Here is a 22,770-nt window from a genome sequence, read left to right as displayed (position 1 = left end):
ATCAGTGTCAGATCGCACCATCCGTCGTTGTATGAGCCAAAGTGGACTTCATGGGAGACGACCAAGGAGGACACCATTGCTGAAAAAAAAAAAATCATAAAAAAGCCAGACTGGAATTTGCCAAACTACATGCTGACAAGCCACAAAGCTTCTGGAAGAATGTCTTATGGACAGATGAGAGAAAAATGTACATTTTTGGCAAGGCACATCAGCTTCATGTTCACAGATGGAAAAATGAAGCATATCAAGAAAAGAACACTGGCCCTACTGTGAAACATGGAGGAGGCTCTTGTTATGTTCTGGGGCTGCTTTGCTGCATCTGGCACAGCATGTCTAGAATCTGTGCAGGGTACAATGAAATCACAAGACTATCAAGGGATTCTAGAGAGAAATGTGCTACCCAGTGTCAGAAATCTTGGTCTCAGTTGTAGGCTTGCAACATAATGAAAACACACCTAAAAACACCCAAGAATGGCTAAGAGGAAAGCATTGGACTATTCTGAAGATGCCTTCTATGAGCCCTGACCTAAATCCTATTTAGCATCTTTGGAAAGAGCTGAAACATGCCGTCTGGAAAAGGCAACCTTCAAACACGAGACAACTAGAGTAGTTTGCGCTTGAGGAGTGGGCCAAAATACCTGTCAAAAGGTGCAGAAGTTTCATTGACAGTTACAGGAATCGTTTGATTACAGTGATTGCCTCAAAAGGTTGTGCAAAAAAATATTAAGTTAAGGGTACCATAATTTCTGTAAAGTCCATTTCATGAGTTTTATTTTTTTAAAAGTTCTGTGGAAGCATGGTTGAAAAACAATGTCTGACTTTCATTTGTTCATTTTCATAGATTTTTGATTTATTATTACTTTTGTCAGATTCAAGTTATTTCTGTCACCATTGTGAGTTTTTCTGTCATTAAACGAGAGGTACCAACAGTTTTGACCACGTGTGTATCTGCAGTCTGGTACAACTGGTTCCTGTCTGTGACTGGTCTCTACTGCCCCCTGCTGTCCCTGCCTGCTCTCTGCTGCCTCAGCCTGCTCTTTGCTTGAGTTGTTTTTTCTAAAGGAAAACCTCAGTATTCAGGTTAAATTGCAGTGTTGGCACTTTTGCAATAAATAAGTTGGTTTTGGATTGCAGTTTGGACACTCGGTCTCTAAAAGGTTAGCCATCACTGGTTTAGGGTACAGTTACACGTAGCGATGCACCAGTGATCCCGACAACGATATTGATCGCTGGTGCATCTCTAAGTGGTCGCTAGTGAGCTGCCACACATGCAGATCTCACCAGCGACATCGCAGGGGTCGGGGGTCACTACTTACCTGTCAGACGCGGCAATCCTGATGTCCTCACGCCCGCCTCCAAGAAATAGTCAAGGAGCTTCTCGCGCGACCAACGATGAGCTGGGGGGGAGCCGGTTGGAGGTAAGTATCACATGCAGCGATATCGCTAGCAATATCGCTGCAACGTCACAAAATCGGTGAGTTTACAGCGATATCACAGTGTGTAACGGGGGCTTTAGACCTACTACAATGCTCTCCATGAAACTATAAAGGCAATCTTGGAAGCAGAAAGTATGGAACACCAATCTAAGTGGAGGAGTCAGCAGAGAAGCAGAACAAAGTAGGGTGACTATACATCAGAAATATATATTGAATTTTCAGTCCTGAGGAAGAGGGTCACTTAAGCCTCACATTGATAAAGCCAAATCTTGTTTATGGAGATTTATGGAGGATCATCTGCTCTTTGTTAGCTTTTGTATACCCCAAAAACAGGTCTTTTGGAATTTCAGCAATAGAGAGTTACTGTACTATAGTGCTTTTCACCACTATAGTAAACAAGAAATATTACTAACTTATGTTATCACTTCGTAATTGATGGGATCCAATTTTTGGGATCTGAGTAAAGAGGTTACAATACTAATTAAGCACTGTTCATTCACAATTTGTCCCTGCACATAGATGCTACAGTCACCAGAGAAATAAAACATAGCTGTATGCAATGGAAAAGGGTGCTTGTGCAGGAGAATTGATAAAAGGACCTCTCTCTCTGTATTTTTGATTTTGGGAATTGAGAGTGTCTGACATGTGGGACTCACACCAATAGGTATGTTACGACATATGCTGGTCATTGTCCATACACTTTTAGTTCTTCTTATGTAAAGAAGACCTTTCATCAGACAAAATAAACTAAATAACATTAAAATAGTTCTTAGATCTGGTACTTAGTATGAAAATCTATGTTAATATGGATATATAATCCTTTTTGAATGTCTAAAATCCATCTACATCCATCCAGTTTGAGTGACAATTCCTCTTTGTCCCTCCTCTCTGCTTTGGCCAAGACCACTTAGTACAAGCTGCAGTTATCAGTCTGGCTTGGTGGGCAGAGATTTTATTTGGGCTGTGGTTACACTGTTATTTTGGCCTTGACACAGGTTGTGAAGCCCAAAACCGCTCTATTTCGAGACTATATCATAGTGTAATATAGGTTAATGGGGTCACATGGTGACAAGCTGCAAAAAAGTCAGAACCAGTTTATTCTTTTTTTTTTTTTTTTTTACAGTTTGCTTATATGGTACCCTAGGCAGTTGCAATGCAACCCCATTAACCTGCATTATGCTGCAATATAGCAGCAGCACAGAGCAATTTTTTGACAGTGCAATCTGTGTTGCGGCCAAAATCGCCCTGCAATCCAACCTTAGACTCACAAGCTCGCTCACTCTTTACCTAAACTTAGAAAATGGTGACTTTATTGTAAGGATTTTACAGTCACTTTGACATTTATTTTCAAAGCATATACACCACAATCAGGTCTAAGACCGGTTCAAATACGTTGTCGAGGCCTTTTGTTATGGCAAAAAGAGCTATTAAGTGAACAGAACTTTGCTTGTTTTGGCTCCCTTCAATGTTTACATCAGGATATCACAATGGGATGGATGATAATAGCGGATTGTGGGTGAGCTGGAAGTCAGATCCTCATTTGTCTGATATTGATGACCCAATTCTAGAATAGGTCAGAAACATCTTAAGTCTATACCTATTAATAATGTAGGCAGTTGATAAACGTGAAATCTGGTGACAGGTCCGCCTTAAGCAGTTATCTTTCTTTGATGCGTTAGGTCATATGATATGAGCAGATAGACAATTCTTGTAGGAACTTGTTTTACAATGTTGGGAACTATGAAACCGGAGACACTACTGTTAACAAGTGCAGGCTACAACTGAACTTCTGTAATTACGCTTGAACTTCCTTTATTCAACAAGGAAGTCATATTATAGGCCGATATGCTGTAAGGAGCCCTCAAGGCTGGAGAACAGGCAAAATCTTCAGGACCTCAACAGCCTTGATCTGATCAATATTTAATTAGTAACTCACAGACTTGGGAATACCCACAAAACCTACAAGGTTGTATACTGATCCAAATTATCAACTATATCTTTCTTAAAAACTTAAAGGAGAATATAATTTACCAATATTAACATCTTTAAATTCCATTAAAGAATCCAAAAAATACAAAACATATGTACATTTTCCAAATATAGAACAAGCCGACATACAAGAGGGAAAAGAATTGGCTACTGCAGTCTTATAGCTGAAACCTGCCTTAGTTGAAAAATTACATATTTTATATACATACAAACTAATATACTGGACATGCATATAGAGAGACAAGACACGCACAAATTATATATTTAAATACACACCCATACACTGTACATGGATGTGGAGAGATGAATCATTATATACTGTATATATATATATATATATATATATATATATATATATATATACACACACACACACACATATATATATATATATATATATATATATATATATACACACACACACACACACACACACACACACACACACACACACACACACATCATGCTCCACAGCATTGATATTGCGACACCAAGACAGAAAAGTCATGGAATTAAGAAAATCACAGGCTGGCTAAGACATGTTAATGATAAGCAAATGAGGAAAAGCAGGAAACAAAATGTTGCTACCGTGAGCAATTTAAGTGGTCAAAATGTGCTACCATGGCCTACAACAGTTCTGGAATTGTCTCCCATCAGCCACATCAAGGACATCATTGTTCAGCAATTGCAAAAGGGAGCTGCCAGCAGTGGATCTTGATTATTTGTGTGCCCAAGTGCATCCTGCATGGTAGAATATTCCTCAGACAACCAACAATAACCACATTGAAAGCATGCCAAGTTGTTTAGTTGTGGGAACTTCTGCACATGATACTCATACTCAATACTGAAGACATCAAGATGTATTTCATGATTTGCATATCATTAACAAGGCAAAATAAATCCTGTGATTTCCATAATTCTACAACTCTTCCTTCTTGGTGTTGCAATTTCAGTGTTGAGGAGTGATAGGTTTATGAAGTTCTATCTGACACACGGCCCTGATGCCTATTTCCTCCTGACTCACAATTGTAAAAAAAAGGTGCTTGATAAAGGTAGTCAATGCAAAACATAAAAGGTCCATTGGTCCATTAAACCTCAACATTTGATGTAAAGATGATCATTTGGCATACTTTTGGCACATCTGGTGTATACTTTGGGAGATATTCTCTGTGCCAGGCATTCAAGTCTTACACAAAGCATTGATTGGAGCCAATTTCCCTGCACTGCCGATAGTGAAAAAAGGTCTCATCCTACAACCGTCACCTTATGTATGCTATAGTAAGCATCTGAAAACTTAATTATCGTGAAACAATACATGATTTCGTGCCTGGGTCGGTTGGAAAAAGTAGTACAATAAATATGGCTTCTTTCTATTTGTAGAACGTGCTATTACAATTTGGATGCATGTCCACTATTTTTTATCTATACTAGTGTTCACAAATAATCTAACTACCAAAAGTTCCCACATTACGCACACAATACCGAAAAATATTTGTACATATTTTTGTGCACAATAACTATATATCACAATTACTACACTGCTAGTAAACGCTTATCTTCTTAAAACAGTGGAAAGCAATGAAAATTCTAACTAAACAAGCAAAAAATTACTTTCCATTGTCTAAGAAGCTCTGTATGTCTTATTCCCTGACCTCAGCCACATGCATGGGTAAGCAAATGGGCCAACTTTGTGTCTTGATACATAAGAAGAAGTGCGATGATGTGTGCACATTATACTGAATAATAAATCAGAATATCAGCTCGTATTCAAAAGCAGGATAGGCCAGGAAAGACTCAGCAATAATATACAAATACATTCTTTATATATTTTATTCATAACTTATGATGGAATTAACATAACTGACCTAAAAATAAAATGTATCTTCTCATTTTCCATTCACAAATTAGACAGTTGATTCTTCCACTAGTTTCCATACACAGGCTTTGAAAGTCTTTGGATGCAGCTGTATGTTGATATGTTAAAATTGAAAGGTTGTGCTAAGAAACATTTTCACTTAGCCCCATATAAAAAACAGAAAAAAATGCCAGGAACAAACAGCATGTATAGAATCTGTACTATTGCACTACAGCCCAGTAGGTAAGGTCACGGTCACCTACGCAGTTTTTCAAAAGCAGGGGAGCAAATGAAAAAGCTTTATTAGGCAGAAGTATTTATTATTCATTTAAAGATATGAGTGGACCAAAAAAGTGGGTAATCCCTTTCTTGATATGGTCCACACCACCAACACTTTTTTCCTTGCATATATGGCTAGTGTTAGAAGTAAAAATATTTTTTTCTCATAGTTCTCAGTTTATACACAATGAGAATGGAAGAAATACACAGGCATGTGGTTTCTATCCATCTCCAAGTCTTCCTCAGAGTGTCCACTTATTTATAAAGCTCCATAAGCATTGTGTACAATACATGGTAACAAATACCTAAATTTATAGTTTTTAAGATGTAAAAGACACTCCCTGTGTCCATCCAGCTTCGAAAGTCCCTGTAAAATTTGGCAGGCCTGAAGACACTAACCCCTTTCTTACTATAATAATCAAATGATGCTATCCCTTCCTAATGGAAGAATTTGGCTATCCCACCCCTACTTTACAAAGTAGGAGATAAGCTCTAAACTACATGGGGTGGACCATTCATGATGGATGATGCCACAATTCCATTTCCAGATGCGAACTATAGATTGCACAGATTTGTCAGGCCTAAAGACCTTAATCATTTCCATACTCCAGCACGAGGAAACATGAAGACATACAACTAGAATCAAATAAGCCAACAAAACTATTTTGCCTATTGAACATAGAAGCCAATTGTTCATTTTAGCATGTGACAGCTAAAGTCTTTAGATTAATTAGACTACAACAATTTCCCAACTGAGCTCTATAATTGTTGTCCAGTCAGTGCCAATAATGATTTACCTTGTATTGATGCAACCCATTAGCCAAGAGAACAGTAACACCAAATTATCAATTTCTTCATACGTTTCCAGTAGGAATGAAAGGACGACAGCACAACACTGATCTCTAATACGAGAATTCTTATGGGGGAATATAAGTATTTGCTAAAACAGATGATGCTAGGAGAACGGCTAGGATTTCATGACTCCCCGTGTTATATCTTCAGTTTCCAAACTTGTTTAATAGCTTCAAACCTTTCCTAATAAAGGACGTAATCATAAATCCTGAGCTGAGCCCGCACTAAACCAGGCAGATGCCACCTGTGTTACACTGCCAGTATCTGCCTGAAACAGCAACTGTATCTCATTCCAAAAACTGATTTTTAACTATGTGAATCTCTGCTTTCAATCACTGTCGGTGGCATTAAAATGAAGCCATTTCCAGTGCATGTATACATTGGCACTCCTCATCCCTCTACGGCAGGGGTGGGGAACCTTCTTTCTGCCAAGGGCCATTTGGATATTTATACCATCCTTTGAAGGTCATACAAATTGTGCGCTAACTCCACCCACTAAGTAGCCTTGACACTGGTGTCAGGATGTAATCTTTCATTGCATGCTCCTCAGCGTTCAGTAGTGAAGGCTGCATGCCTATGCTCATAGAGAAAGAAGAAATTAAATGGCCCGTAGCAATCAAAACACAGTTGCTGGCTCAAGCCGATACGCAGTGGTCCTCAGGAATATGTCAAGGGGCCATAGAAAAGGTCTGAGGTCCCTCACCTTTGCGCTACAGAAATCTGATGGGCTGTCATGGCAGCTGGCAGAAAATCCTCATGGCTCTCAGTCTTCCTGAGTTGGTCAGTCACAGGCTGGGCTTCATAGAACATATTTTTTCACTGTATATTGCAATTCAGTAGAATTTCAGTATATAGAGCAAGAGATCAAATGATTAATAACAATAAAATAAAAAATAAGAATGATATAAACCTATGAATCACATTCACCCAGATTAAAAAAGGAGGAAAAAAAATATTTGGTATCGCCAGGACCATAAAAGTTCGATCTATAAATACGGTATATATAAAAAAAACTCATATGATGACTGCTATCAAGATAAAATAAACAAGTGTCTGCATTGCATTTTTCCACAGCCACTGTTAGCTAAAAACAATGCAATAAAAAGCAATGAAAATGTCATGTACCCACAAAAAGTATCAATAAAATGCCAGCTCTCTATGCAAAAAAAAACAAGCAGTCAAACAACTTCCAGTGACAAAAAAAGGCGACAGACTAAATATTTTTTTTCACAAATTTACAAAATAAACCAATTTATTATTGATATAATTTCACAGACCTGGAAAATCATCTGCCTCCAAGTCATTTTTATTGCCCAATATAAAAGATAAAAAAAAAAAAAAAAGTCTTAATTGCTTTTTTCCCACCATTTCACCTAGTTATTTTTTTTTGTTTTCCAGTACATTGTATGGCAAATAAATGATGGAATTCAAATCTACAACTCAGCAAACTTTTATTTCAATTATTTAGACTGAAAAAATGGTATGGGAGAAGGGGAGGAAGAAAACAAAAGCACAAAAACGAAAATGGATTGCAGAGGTATGGGGTATTTAATATAGCAATGCTTTGAGTAAGGGCCCCGTTACATTTAGCAATGCACCAGCGATCCCGACCACGATATGACCCGGTCAGGATCAGTGGTGCATCGCAAAATGGTCACTAGTGAGCTGCCAAACAGGCAGATCTCACTAGCAATGCAGCAGCAGTCGGCGGTCGCTGTTACCTGTCAGACGCGGCGATGATGACCGTCTTTGTTAAATATTAATAATTCGTTAAATATTTCTTATTACACCCAGTTCTGTACATTGCTAGCTAAAATGACATAGGCTATTTTTAAGCTTGGCTCATGGTAGAAAGACAGCTCCATATATGTAGAGACCACGTGCTTCAAGAGACGTATATAATTCATGGCTAACTCTAGAGGTCGCTGAATCCTTCCCTCACCATCATGAGACACAGACACAAGATGACATAACTGAACAACTGGTATGTTACTTTACTACAAAGAAGCCTAAGAGAGACAGAGGCCATTTGCCATGTGGATCTCAGAAGAAGAATACATGTCGCTTTTGCAATAACTAATGGACAATCTCTCTTTCATCTATTTTTTATGTTTTTCTGTAATAATCCTTTCTTTGATGGAAGAATCCAAATAAACCACTATATTTTTATCTGGTAATTAGTCCTGAGTATTTTACAGGATAAGCATTATTTTACATTGGAGAGCCAGCCAGATCTGAATTTTTGTACTTTTTTGCGGATTTCCCTCCACTTGCCCAAAAGGGGGATTGAACTTTGCTAACGTCATATGTGCAAGTTATCAGGAAATCTACTACTTACAAGAATCAGACAGAACCTAGAAGTAAGAATTGCCAGATAGATTGAGAAGTACTACAAGTGCCAAAGTGCCAGACGTGCTGAAGCCAAGACGTGTGAAGACAAGAGCCCAGCATTGTCCATTAAAGGAACAAGCTGAGAAATTTCAAGGTAAGAGAAATGGATGTAATTAATTCTCTTGCTAAGCAGAGTAGATTGAAATTTAAGTCTGTAGATAAGTCTAATCCAGAAGTATTATGGCTAAGATTATATGCTGAGTGCGAACTGGCGAATCAGAAGTTAGACTGTAAATTCTTCAATAGAGAAAGAGAGATTAAAAAATATTCTACAGATGGTAGATATATTTCATAGATCTGTGTCAGAGAAATCCAAAAATGATTGTGTAGAGGATAGTGATATTCCCGAGATTCACTGTAATGTGGAGAAACAGTTACAAGTAGCAGCAGCTATTGAAGGTGACCTTGCAGACGTGGAACAAGATGGAGAAGTAGGAGGAGACTTCAGAACTGACGTAGAGGACGTACAAGGGAAAGACGTACCACTAAAAATAGACGAATCAGAGGCCCAAATCCGAAGGAAAGTAAGAAAAACTTTGCTAAAGATATGCAAAATAATACCTGCATATGACAATACAATCCATGTTTGTAGAAACTCTGAGGTTTTTGAAAGTTGTGTTGATAAATTTGATTTATCTAACGAGGAGAAGAATCAGTTGTTCAAAATGTGGATCCCTGTAAATTTTGCTAGGAGATTGACTTTAAAGTTATCTGGTGAAACACATGAGAATTTAACTGATAAGGACAGATTAAAAATTCTGATTTTTTGTTCATCAAATGAAAATCATCCAGATATTGATATTCTTCAAAAATTAAGGATTGGTCGGAAGGAATGTATTTTTACGTTCATGTCCATATATGAACGTTTGTATAGAATGCTGAGTGAGAATGTCAAAACACAGTCCCTCATAAGGAGTTTTGTAAGCAAATTTTGGTTTTTAAATCCTGCATCTCGTGTTATTGCGTCACAAAAAGATTCTTTGTTTGAATGTGCGCAATCCCTTGATTTTGCCAGAAAACACGAGAATCGTGAGAGGAAAGTAAATTGTGCTAATTTTGTGAAGACAGGCAGAGTAAAATCTTATCAGAAGCCTGCATTAGCAAAACCTTCTAAAATGAGTTTTCCCCAAAATCAAATCTATGAAGAACAAAGAAAAACACATGTTTGTTATAAGCCATATGGAATGATGCAAAGGATCACTGAAAAAACTTCACAGTTTAAACCCTATAAAATTCCAAGTTCTGATCTTCTTTCTGTAACAAAGATGGCCGAATTTGACAGACAGAAACAGGTGGTGAGTGACATCATGGCCTGTAAACTGAATACTCTGCTCCAAGAATCTATCAGCTTTAAAATGGCAAGAACTTTTCAGGATATTTTTTGCAGAGAAATAAGTATGGGTTTAGGAATTGGCTAAAAAAGTAATTATATATATATTTTGTGTAACAGTGTTATACAATTAGTGAGTTATATGTAATTATTTTATAGAGTATAATCCTGTAGTTTTATGGTTTGTGGATATATACATATTCATACAGTATATATAGAGTGTTTGTAGAAGTAGAAATAGTAGAACTGTATTTTTTAATGAAAATTAAAATCTACATCAGTAATAATATTTAGAATTATGAATATGATATTAACCTTATCTTTTATGTTTCCTTAGAATTTTCATTTCAAAGCAGGACTTAATCGGGAAAAATTCTCTTCCAAGGATTTATGCCTTTATTTACACAGGAAGTTGCAATAATTGAATGATTTTATATATCTAACCCTTAAAAGGAAATAACTAATTGCATTTTAAAATATGTTCTGTGTGTGTGCCTTGTGGCATGAATGACAACCACAGCAGGTGAAATTTGAACTTTGTTCTAATATTACCAGTATACTAGGTCCTTGTTCTTTAGGAAAAGAATTTTTAAGGGGGTCTCAACTTTTGCAAACCAATGGAATTTTTTTTCCAGGCCTAAATGTCAAGTATAGCTATACATATACATATATTTATGTCATGTGTATTTGGGGAATATTCAAAGAAATATTAAGACTAAATTTAAATAGTTTACAATGCATTGATAATTAGGATAATTTGGGTTAAAATACGTGTATTCATCACACCTTCGTATGTGAGGTATTTGGTTTAAACTTAAATATGTGACACAGTCTGAGTGACAGTGACTGTATGAGCAGCTGCTGAGCGAGTAATGTGATACGTTTGTATGTGAGGCCTCAGGATTCTGAAAGAGAAAAAAAAAAACCCAAAAGCTTTTATCTTTAGGAGAAATATGCAGATCAGTTAAATTATTAGAATATTCGGATATATAATGAAATATTATCTATACAACATATATTTCTGTATTTCTATAGTAATTATTATTTCTTGATTTAGTTAATTGTGGATAAGTGCAAAGTGCAATCGCACATCAAAATGGTTTATGCAAATTAATTTTTCCAAAGGATAATTTTATGATATTCAAATTAATTTTGATGGTTACACATCTTCAGACAAATAATAGTATAAGCAAGTATAAATTCACATAATTTATAAATTAATTATTTTTCATTTTGGTTTTGATAAATGAATTATTTTATGAAACAATATTTTTTGGTATTAAGGGGGAAATATGTTTTTGATCCTGACTACATCGTCACATTTGATTAATACCTCTTCTTCACACATTTTAATAGAAAAGAAATAAATAAGGTTCGATGGTATAAGTATTGGGTATAATAACATTAAGTATTATAAAGAGTCATTTCTTTACAGTAAGAGGAATATTATATGCAAAGTTGCATAATTTGAATATTTCGGTAACACAAGTTTATGACAATTATGAAATAATCCAGATCATGGAAATATTAAGGGTATATGTTACTGAAGACATAACTACTCTGCATCAACATAAAGGCCTTATTTTTATTTTTAATTCTTACATTCTTATTTTTTCTTTCATCAATAGTAAAGTAATATCTACTATAGAATTTTGCTTCATTAAATATAACAATGATACGGTTTCATTACAAAGGAAATGTTTCACTTCTGAGTTATATGCAACAATTCTTTTATTCATTCATTCGCTCACTCATATATTCTTATTTTGGTTCATGGCTTTACATTCCTACATATTATTAGTATAATAAATATATTCCTTATTAATAAAGATGAAAACACTGGTTACATAAAATACAGTGACACCTATGGGTTGAAAAAGGTAATTACACCCAAGACATAAAAAATGTTCTATCACATGAAAAAATATGGATAATAATTTATCACTTATTATTGGTTTATTATTTCAAATATTGAAATCTATATATGGTACAAATTCTGATAATAATTATATGGATATTACTGATTGCTATGGTACGCTGTGATATTATAGGATAGGAAAATTACCAGATTTGGTATAGAATAGGGAATGAAGACTTCAAGCAAGATACTGAAATTACGTTAATAAAGAATTTTCATATTAAAATTGATTCTTATCAGTTGCAAGAAGAAGAATGCAGCTACCCAGAAGTCCCAGAAGGTAACAAAGTTATGATTTCTGAGTAATAGACCACTGACAATCACAAGTGCAGTATCCACCACTGACAGTCACGAGTGCAGTATCCACCACTGACAGTCAAGATTAAAGTGTCTAACCTGACAACCAGAGGACGATGATCCTACCATGCTGAGAAGAACTGTGTTATCACGTTCTTACCAAGTTCCAGAGGTTTCAATCACCTGAAAAGCTTCGATGTAAAGCTGGTGAACAATAAGGTAATTGTCAGGAAGCTACAACCCTGACATGTGTCCTGTGCATTAGGACAAGGACTGGTTATGGTGCTATGTTTAGCAAGGAAGAGTCATTTTAACCCTTGCTTTGCTGACCAAAGACGTCACACCTGTTCAAAGACCAGTGCCGATGGAGGATTCCAGAATATCCAAGGCGAGCCAATGTAAGCCCAGGTTTTTAAAGATGACACTGCACAGATATTAAAGCTGCATTTCATTGATAGACTTTGTTTCTTATCAAAATTTGAATTTATGAACTTTGATTTGATACACAACACAATTTCTATAACATCTATATGCTATAGGAAAACTGTATTTTTAAAAAAAAAAAAACCAAGAAGAAGACAGAAGACATCAAAATGAAGACCAGATGACACCAGATGATGACTGGACCTGAAATGCTTCAATTTAGATTTAGGGAAGTATAATTATACATATTTTATATGAATATTGTTCACGGCTTACCATAACATGAATTCACATCAATTATGTCATTGAGTACTTATAACGGTAATCTGATATTATTATTATTATTATTGATATTAAATTATTTTGTCAAAGAAGAAGAAAAGAAGAAAAAAGATCTCATTATATTTTGAGGGTTCCAATTAATGTCTGTCTCCCTCAAAAGGGGGAATTGTTAAATATTAATAATTCGTTAAATATTTCTTATTACACCCAGTTCTGTACATTGCTAGCTAAAATGACATAGGCTATTTTTAAGCTTGGCTCATGGTAGAAAGACAGCTCCATATATGTAGAGACCACGTGCTTCAAGAGACGTATATAATTCATGGCTAACTCTAGAGGTCGCTGAATCCTTCCCTCACCATCATGAGACACAGACACAAGATGACATAACTGAACAACTGGTATGTTACTTTACTACAAAGAAGCCTAAGAGAGACAGAGGCCATTTGCCATGTGGATCTCAGAAGAATACATGTCGCTTTTGCAATAACTAATGGACAATCTCTCTTTCATCTATTTTTTATGTTTTTCTGTAATAATCCTTTCTTTGATGGAAGAATCCAAATAAACCACTATATTTTTATCTGGTAACTAGTCCTGAGTATTTTACAGGATAAGCATTATTTTACAGTCTTCCGCCCGCATCCATGGCTCGCTCATCCGCACAAGCAGGAAGCCGATGACGAGAAAGGGACCAGGCCGATCTCACGCGATCAGCGATAGCCAGCGGGGGAGCTGGTCGGAGGCAAGTATCACATGTAGCGATATTGCTAGTGATATCGCTGCTGCGTCACAAAATCGGTGACGCTTTAGCGATATCGCTATGTGTAAAAGGTCCTTAAAATCAATGGAATAAAATATCAAGATAACAGTAGGTGCTAAATGTATTATTTACATTATTCTTTTTATATTTTGAACATAACCTTTTTTTTTTAATTGGAACTTGAATTTATCAAAAAAGCTTCATATTCAGAGTAGAGAAATATTTTGATGATTTAAAGCATTTATTTGACCCAAATGTCTTCTATTTTTCTCCTTTTAAAATTCAACATTTTTTCCTCATAATACTTATCTACTTATCATTCATTGCTTTCAGTCTTCAGTGCTTCCATCATCTTGAATTCTCTCACCTCTCATTTTTCTCCAAGACTCCCTTGCTTCTCTCACCCTTTTTGGCACATGCACAGATTAATTCCATTAGATCTAATAACCATTTCCTCATAAGTCAGTGAGTAAGCACTATTCAAGCCTATAACAGCTAGAAGAGCTCAGAAAGAGATAAAGCTGTGACATTGTCAAACAGCACGTCTACTGATTCCATCTGAAGGCCTAATGGCCCTGTTGCTCTTAATTTACGTCTCTACAGAGTTTGAAATGTTTCTTTTTTAAGCAAGTTGCTTTTCTATGAGATAGAAAACCATGGGAAATTTGCTTATTTCATGTGCTTTTGTGGATATATTTTATTTTTGAATACTGGCTCAATACACACCCACAGTGTTGGATATTGTTTATTAAAGGTGTTGTCCACTACTCACATACATCCGGGGGAAGGGAGAACTGCTGCGCTCTCATTACTTCCAGATGTATGTGCTATATCCAAAGGTGGTAAGATTGAAGCTAGTGCTGTTTGGGCACAGGGATTGCGTAACGTAACAATGTCATGCGAACCCTGGGAGTGCTAGTAAAGAAACTACCGGAATGGCACCCGACAGAAGTATAAATGTTATTTTATAAGGAAAACATATGGATTGAGGAGGGGTTGTCAAAGTAGTGGACAGCCCATTTAATCACTTGCTTTAGATAATGTTTTATTCTAATTTTGGCTTATTCTATTAATATGTGGCTAAATACTACTCATCAAAGCGGACTGAAAAATATTTTACATACATCTAAATTGAATGGATTCTGCAGCACATGAGTAAGATTTTTTTTCTAAATACTATTCAGATGTTTTGTAAATATTTTTGTAGACTTATTTTTGCTGAATGGGAATGTCCCCAATAGCCTAAATTCATGGTTAAGATGCATAAATGAGCGGATCATTTGAAATTTGAATTGCTGAATTTGCCATATTTTCCACAAAAATTAGATTAATGGAGAATAAATTTAAGTGAATCTCAATACTGAAAATCTTGCAGTTGCTCATAAAATACACTTAGGGGAGAAAAGAGTCAGCGAGAAAGAGCCATAAGAGCTTACACTCTACTAAAGAGAGAAAGAGAAGATCCCTCTGACCTTAGAGCTTACACTCTACAAAAGAGATTTACCCGGTGACTCTGGAGAAATTATACAAATGTGCTGTACAAACTGTGCTCTGCTCTGAACCACTGATCTGTGACAGCCCAAATTCTGACCACCGCTGTACAGGAGATATGATAATCCGCTAGATGTCATAGCTACAGGGCATTTGGGGGGGCGGGCTCACACGGCAACACAAAATCATGTTTGCCTGCATGACAGAAGGAAGAGGATGTCATCGCATGAAGATGGGAGGCGCCGGACAAAGACCTGCGACAACCATCGGACCCGGACCGCACCGGACCACGCCCCTGGGTGAGTATAATCTAACTTGTTTTTCTTATCTTTCAGGTTACATCGGGGGCTTATCTACAGCATTATAGAATGCTGTAGATAAGCCCCTAATCGCAGTGGCCGCAGCTTATATTCAAAAAATGAGGTGACAGATTCCCTTTAAAAGAACCTTGCAAAGGACTAGGTGATATTCATTACATGTAGAGCAAAGACAATGTAGACATTTTAACAGGCAAAAGTTCTTTAATGTTAGATTAGGCAGATACTAGTTCACCAGCTCATGAAGGACTGCTGCAGTTCTTATGCATGATCCAAGGGTTAATACTGTAAATAATGTCTAAATCAGGCAGTGTACATGAATCTATTGAGTTCCTGCATTGGAGTACCATGCAATTTAGCATAGTAATGATGGATAGCCATTAGTAACGAGCGAACGTGCTTGGATAAGGTGCTATCCGAGCTTGCTTTGATACTAACCGAGTGTCTGCAGCGCGCTCAAAAAATATGTTCGAGTCCCCGTGGCTGCATGTCTTGTGGCATGGATTTCCTGTTTGTTAGGTAATCTCTGCATGTGTTACAGCTGTCGAACAGATGTGAGACATGCAGCCGCGGGGACTCGTACATATTTTTTGAGACACTCGGTTAGCACCTGAGGAGCCGGGATAAAACCTTATCCAATCACGCTCGCTCGTCACTAGCAGCCATGTGTACGGAAGTCTTTTCCCCAGGCTGTTCACAAAGACGTAGTACGACATGGAGAATTGGAAGCAGTTGGCTATGGGCAGGCAATAATCTATGACACTGTATAGAGTGGGGCATGTTCGATTAAGACAATTTATTGAACCTCTATAATTGCACTTGCGTCAGCACAATGCAGCACACAAAGTAGCTCAGGCTTTTATGTCAATGCAATAGTGGGATTCATGTATTCATTGATTGCAGTGTATTTATAGATGTTTGTATACTGCGTATGTGCACACTAATGTAATAATATTGGCATCTTGGGCTTGTTTTATGTGTGATATGTTAAACCTGTTCATGTCAGATGACCGGACAGCACGAAATCCCCCTGGGATAATGTCCCCCTCAGATGATGGCTGTGTTAGAATGCGTGTTGGGCCTGGTGCTAGTACAAAATGGAAGGACAGATATGAGAATGAGGAATTAAAGTTTCCCTGGCATTTTCTTTGAGATATGCACTTGCATTGCAGCAAATGACTCTGTTTTAACAGCAGTTGTTGATCATGTAAACCTTTTCCATTTGTTTTTATGCATAAAGCAACTCTTCCATTTAAATGATTTACAAGTTTCAATCTTGTGCACGGTTTGTGCCAATCTTTTTTGTTATCCTGAAAGTCACATTGGAATCATATATAATTTATTTGGCACCGACTAAAAGGCGCTGTTTTTTTCTGCTACAAAACGCTGGGGAATTGCTGAAACCCCTTTTTAAATGGAAGCAGCTAAAGAATCAAAAATACAGAATTGTATTGCATCCTTTAAAGTTTATTACAAATTGTTAGGTAGAAATTACAAAGTCTTAGTTTTTGTGTAAAAAAAAAAAATAATGACCCAATAAATGATAGGGTGCGTAGCAGCAATGGCAGATGATTGACATGCTGTGTATGACATGGCTACACCCTTATATACGACTTTCCACCACATTAGTTATTTCTAGTGCCTTCCATACTACGGTTTTGAATTACATTTTATTGTCTCAATAGACTGTTCATTCACAGTTTCCATTCTCATACACATGTAGATTTTTTTTCATCATATTAAAACTTAAGCTCCATTTTTTCCAACATAAACTTGCATCATGCACCAGTGCCCTGGACTTATGCATTATGTATATTGTAAAGCTTAGTTTGCCGGAAGGGAAACAAGTAACTATAAAAAGTTATATGAAACAACAAGTTTTCATGCGATTTTCGTTGAAGGTCACGCAAAATGAGAATGACATCCATTAGGATAGTTTGTACATCCTAACGTGCAATATTCCAGCTTCAGATCTTGGTACCATTAGGGCAAGTGACTCCATTTAGGAGTTTCTGTAGATTATTCTCCCTCCCCTTTCCTTCTGTTATAGTCTTTTGTTTGCTTCACTGTAGATGTAGTGGTTCTCAAAATTATTTTCCAATTGATGAGTTAAGCAATTCCAAAGTGTATATTTGCAGGCCGGAACTTTCCACATAGTGAAGTCGGTCTGGAAAATTTTAAGGTAGGTCATGAACTTGTTCATCAGACCTGACACTATAGGTGAAAGTATGGGACTGTGAAGATGTAAGGCACGCATCCATTTGTAGTGGTTTGTCTAAGAGTATTGGTTCAACAGAATCATGGCGTTGATATTGATGTCTGATTCTCACCAAGACTGTTGCGAGTATAGCTGCATGTAACCAATGTCTCACTGGCATACAGGGAATAATGACATTGACACATATGACCATACAGACCATGGATTCAGTTTCCTTTTTAAAGTACATCTTGGCACAGGACCCTAGTTTTTCAGATGCTCTGGTCACAGTGGTTTGGATTTAGACTGGTAAAAATAGTATTGTCATCAGGATTTTGGAAGATAATAATAATCTTTATTTATATTGGATGTACATTATGGATGTACATTATTCCTGCCTGAGGCACTTTTGTCTTGGCCTGCAGACAATGTAGGTTGAAGAGCCTTTAGTGGATAAAAAGAACCTACACATCTTTGTTAAACTTAAAACACCATGTTTTTATCATGTAAAAAAAAAGATATAGTACCAAGAAGAATCATTTTCCTTTCCCACATTTGATGTCACCTATAATGTGTGCAATTCCATTGAAAACTAAACTAAAGTCTTTTTGGGTGGAAAAAGAAAGATAATGTGGTTGCATAAATATGTACACCGTTAAAATAATACTTTACTGAAATACTCTTTGAATTTAATCCAGCCTTCATTCTTTCTGGGTAAGGCTTCTTTTACACTTGCCGTGTTTTTCCTGGCCGTTTTTGCGGCCCCAATGCACTTCTATGGGGCCGCAAAAACGGCCTGCAAAAATTAGTAGGAAGGCCGTGTTCCGTATGGCCGTATTTGCGGCCATGAAAAAATATCGAGCTTGCTAGATTTTTTTCACGGCTTACGGACACGGTGCAATGCATTTCAATGGTACAGCAAAAACAACGTTAAGTTGTTTTTGTGGTACACCGTATTTGTGGATCGCTGTTTTTTTTGCTATTTGTTATAACAGGGAAAAACGGCGATCCGAGGTTTTTTGCGTCCCGTCTTTGCAGAATACCGTGAAAATCACGGCAATACGGCCCGCAAAAAACGGCACATGTAAAAGCAGCCTAAGAGTCTATCAGCATGGCACATCTAGAACTGCTATTTTTTTCTACTCTTCCTTGCAGTAGAGCTCCAAATCTATCAGATTATGAGGGTATACATCACATAAACATGTTATAAATAGAATAGATTAATAGTACACTTGAACAAGTATTCAATGATATGCAAACAAATACATAAATAGGTGTCTATGAGGCTGTGTTCACACACAGCGTTTTTTTAGCGGTTTTTACCGCGGTTTTCACTATAAAACCGCTATAAAACCACTAAATATAAGGTGCACAGTCTTTTGTATGCATTTTTCACTTTTTGTGCACATTGATGCGTTTTTTACCGCGAAAAAAACGCATCGCGGTAAAAAACGCAGCATGCACATTAATTTTGCGGATTTTTCAGCGGTTTTGGCTTCTTCCATGCGTTTAGAAACCGCTGCGGTAAAAAACGCATCAAAACCGCGCAAAAACCGCCGCGGAAAAATAGGTGCGGTTTCTGGGAAGGGATTCAGGTTTTTGTGCAGAAATTTTCTGCAACGTGTGCACTTAGCCTGAAGGAAGATGACAAAATATGTTTAATCAACAAATATCACAAGTTACAACTAAATATAAATAATTTAACAAAGAAAGCTCACCCTCAAAACACCAGAAGCACCTTTCACTGTTGCTTCCATCACAGCATACAGTAATTTTTTTTTATAAAAGGGCTGTCCGATATCTTAAAATGCCCTTTATTAAGGCTGGTTTCACATTTGCGTTTTTTAGCGCTGGAAAAAAACGCATACCTGCGCATGCGTTTTTTCCCCTATATTTAACATGGGTGCGCATACCTGCGCACTGGTCAGCGCATGTATGCGATTTTCATGCGCTGCGTTTTTTTGGGGTGTGCGTTGGTATTTTCCAGACGCAGCATGTTGCATTTTTTGGCCCTTGAAAAAAGCGCATGCGCACGTATGCGCACGTTTTGCTCTAAAAATGGCCATTATAGCCTATGGATGCGCATACGTGCGCACTGGCATGCGCAGGTATGCGTTTTTTTAGCGCTGCGTTTTTTTGGTGGTGTCCACTTGTTGTCCTAGTTGTAATCTTCTAAAGTCAAAAAAAAAAGTCTATATAAAGGAGGTGCCTGCCAAAACTCTGCCACTACTACACTGACAGATTGAAGAGCAGACAGTCAACCAAGAACCCATTATATCAGCGAAGAATGTGAGTATATTACATTATATGCCTGTCCTTTTAAATTATGTATGTACTAATGATTTTTATTATTTTTACATGCAGTATGTCTTCAGAATCAGAGTATTCCCCATCGCGGCAGGAATTGGCGCAAGCAGACCGTGAGGTGATTATTTTTGTGCATCTGGTAAGTATATCTGCTGCTTCTCCAAATCTCTTACGTTTTTTTCAACTTTTTTAAGACATCGTCATCATCCTCTTCTGTGGACGGGACTAGTGAGGGCGAAGAGCAGGAGCAGTGAAGCCAAGTCCCGGTGGTGATACGGAATGTAAGTATCAAATGATTTGTAATGTTCTTTATTTTTTATCTTCTATTTTTACTCTTTTTTTATGTTTCTTTTTTTGTAACTTTTTATTCAATTTAAATTGGATTATTCTAATGAATGTGTTTTGTCTAGGTTCCACAACGAGATGAAGACGTGTACCTGGATAATGAGCAGCTCATCAGCCTGGTCCAGGAGCGTTCGCCGTTGTGGGACAGCCGTGACAGGCTGTACAAGGACATTGTGGTGACCCGGCGGCTATGGAATGAGGTGGCCGCAGCGTTGATGGATGGCTGGGACAGCGCCACAGCATCCTCCAAAAAGGCGTTTAGTGAGTATTTCCCTGCTCTGTATTGAGCCGCAGTGACTGTTGTCCTTGACGGCACTGTTGGGTTTCGTGCTAGGTGTATTCTAGCAGGAAACCCAACAGTGTCATCGTGGTCTACAGTGACTGCTTTGAGTATTGTATTGCTACATTGTGCCGCAGTGACTGTTGTCCTTGACGGCACTGTTGGGTTTCGTGCTAGGTGTATTCTAGCAGGAAACCCAACAGTGTCATCGTGGTCTACAGTGACTGCTTTGAGTATTGTATTGCTACATTGTGCCGCAGTGACTGTTGTCCTTGACGGCACTGTTGGGTTTCGTGCTAGGTGTATTCTAGCAGGAAACCCAACAGTGTCATCGGGGTCTACAGTGACTGCTTTGAGTATTGTATTGCTACATTGTGCCGCAGTGACTGTTGTCCTTGACGGCACTGTTGGGTTTCGTGCTAGGTGTATTCTAGCAGGAAACCCAACAGTGTCATCGTGGTCTACAGTGACTGCTTTGAGTATTGTATTGCTACATTGTGCCGCAGTGACTGTTGTCCTTGACGGCACTGTTGGGTTTCGTGCTAGGTGTATTCTAGCAGGAAACCCAACAGTGTCATCGTGGTCTACAGTGACTGCTTTGAGTATTGTATTGCTACATTGTGCCGCAGTGACTGTTGTCCTTGACGGCACTGTTGGGTTTCGTGCTAGGTGTATTCTAGCAGGAAACCCAACAGTGTCATCGGGGTCTACAGTGACTGCTTTGAGTATTGTATTGCTACATTGTGCCGCAGTGACTGTTGTCCTTGACGGCACTGTTGGGTTTCATGCTAGGTGTATTCTAGCAGGAAACCCAACAGTGTCATCGGGGTCTACAGTGACTGCTTTGAGTATTGTATTGCTACATTGTGCCGCAGTGACTGTTGTCCTTGACGGCACTGTTGGGTTTCGTGCTAGGTGTATTCTAGCAGGAAACCCAACAGTGTCATCGTGGTCTACAGTGACTGCTTTGAGTATTGTATTTCTACATTGTGCCGCAGTGACTGTTGTCCTTGACGGCACTGTTTTTTTTTTATCAACAGTGGACAAAGTCCGAACACGTTGGCGTTCGATCAAGGACCGCTTCAACAGTGATGTTCGTGCTGAGGGCCAGGTTCGCAGTGGATCTGCGTCAAGGACCAGAACTAGATACCGTCACTATAACGCGTTGCAGTTCCTAAGACCGGTCCTTGCCACGAGATCGTAAGTATTATAAATTTTGGGTTTTTATTTTTATTAATCTGTGTTTTTCTAATCCACAGCTGATGCTTCTTGTAAAGGCATGGTAGTAATGATTTTCCTTTCTTCAACAGCACCTGGAGCAGCACCCTGCAACCTGGCCCTGGAGCGGTCCTTCCTCGGACGTCCTCTGACCCGTCCCAGCCATCCGACAGCCAGGAAGCACCTTGCAGGTCAACCACACACACAGCTGGTGACCAGGAAGCTGGGCCATCAGGTGTTCCCCTGTCCCAGGTCTCTGCCACTGGTTATGCGGGCACTACCCGCCAGCGGCAGAGGGCCTTGGACAGGAATGTCTTGCCCGAGTTTATGCATTTGAGCGAGACATTTAATTCCAGCCTCAAGTCACTGTCCGACAGAGTTGAAAGCGGTTTTGCACTCATGGAACGTGGTTTTAACCACTTTGAACACCGCTTCAATTCTGTAGAACAGCGCCTTGACCGTCTGGAGGCCGACCTCAACAGACCAGCACACCATTTTTTTAGTAAGATTGAAAAGGGCATGGCGGAACACCTTAGTCCTGATCAACAGCTGAATGTGCTGCAGGCCTGCAACAATGCTTTCTTGCAGGCTATGCAGCATAATCGGTACGGTCAGCAGTCAGTGGTGTCCTTTCCACCTGTGCCACCATTGACTCGCTTCACCTCACTACCGACTTGTGCTGCATACCACTGCACGGACACCTCTATTCAAAGCCAGGACACCCACCGTTACACCACCACAAGTCTGAGTGCAGCTGGTCACTTCACCGACACCACCATGGCAAGCGCTGCTCCTGTCTG

At 38.2% G+C, this 22,770-nt stretch overlaps 1 protein-coding gene across 6 annotated transcripts in view; it reads right to left on the bottom strand.

Annotated features, from left to right (window-relative positions):
- Nucleotides 1-22,770, bottom strand: part of SHF (Src homology 2 domain containing F) — a 377,119-nt gene that overhangs the window by 41,231 nt on the left and 313,118 nt on the right. Inside the window, exon 7 of one of the 6 annotated variants that reach the window (XM_073586878.1) lies at nucleotides 17,640-17,790. The exons of 4 other annotated variants lie outside the window; for them this stretch is intronic. In XM_073586878.1, the coding sequence (XP_073442979.1) occupies nucleotides 17,733-17,790 (58 nt within the window). In that variant the 3' untranslated portion in view covers nucleotides 17,640-17,732. Of the gene's footprint in view, nucleotides 1-17,639; nucleotides 17,791-22,770 lie in introns of those variants that run through there. One more of the 6 variants, XR_012234384.1, reaches the window with a different exon arrangement.

Source organism: Dendrobates tinctorius, unplaced genomic scaffold (assembly GCF_039654945.1).
Source record: "Dendrobates tinctorius isolate UK_male_01 unplaced genomic scaffold, ASM3965494v1 ptg000097l, whole genome shotgun sequence".
In the NCBI taxonomy this organism is placed as follows: domain Eukaryota; kingdom Metazoa; phylum Chordata; class Amphibia; order Anura; family Dendrobatidae; genus Dendrobates; species Dendrobates tinctorius.
This window is presented reverse-complemented; position numbering and strand designations above follow the sequence as displayed.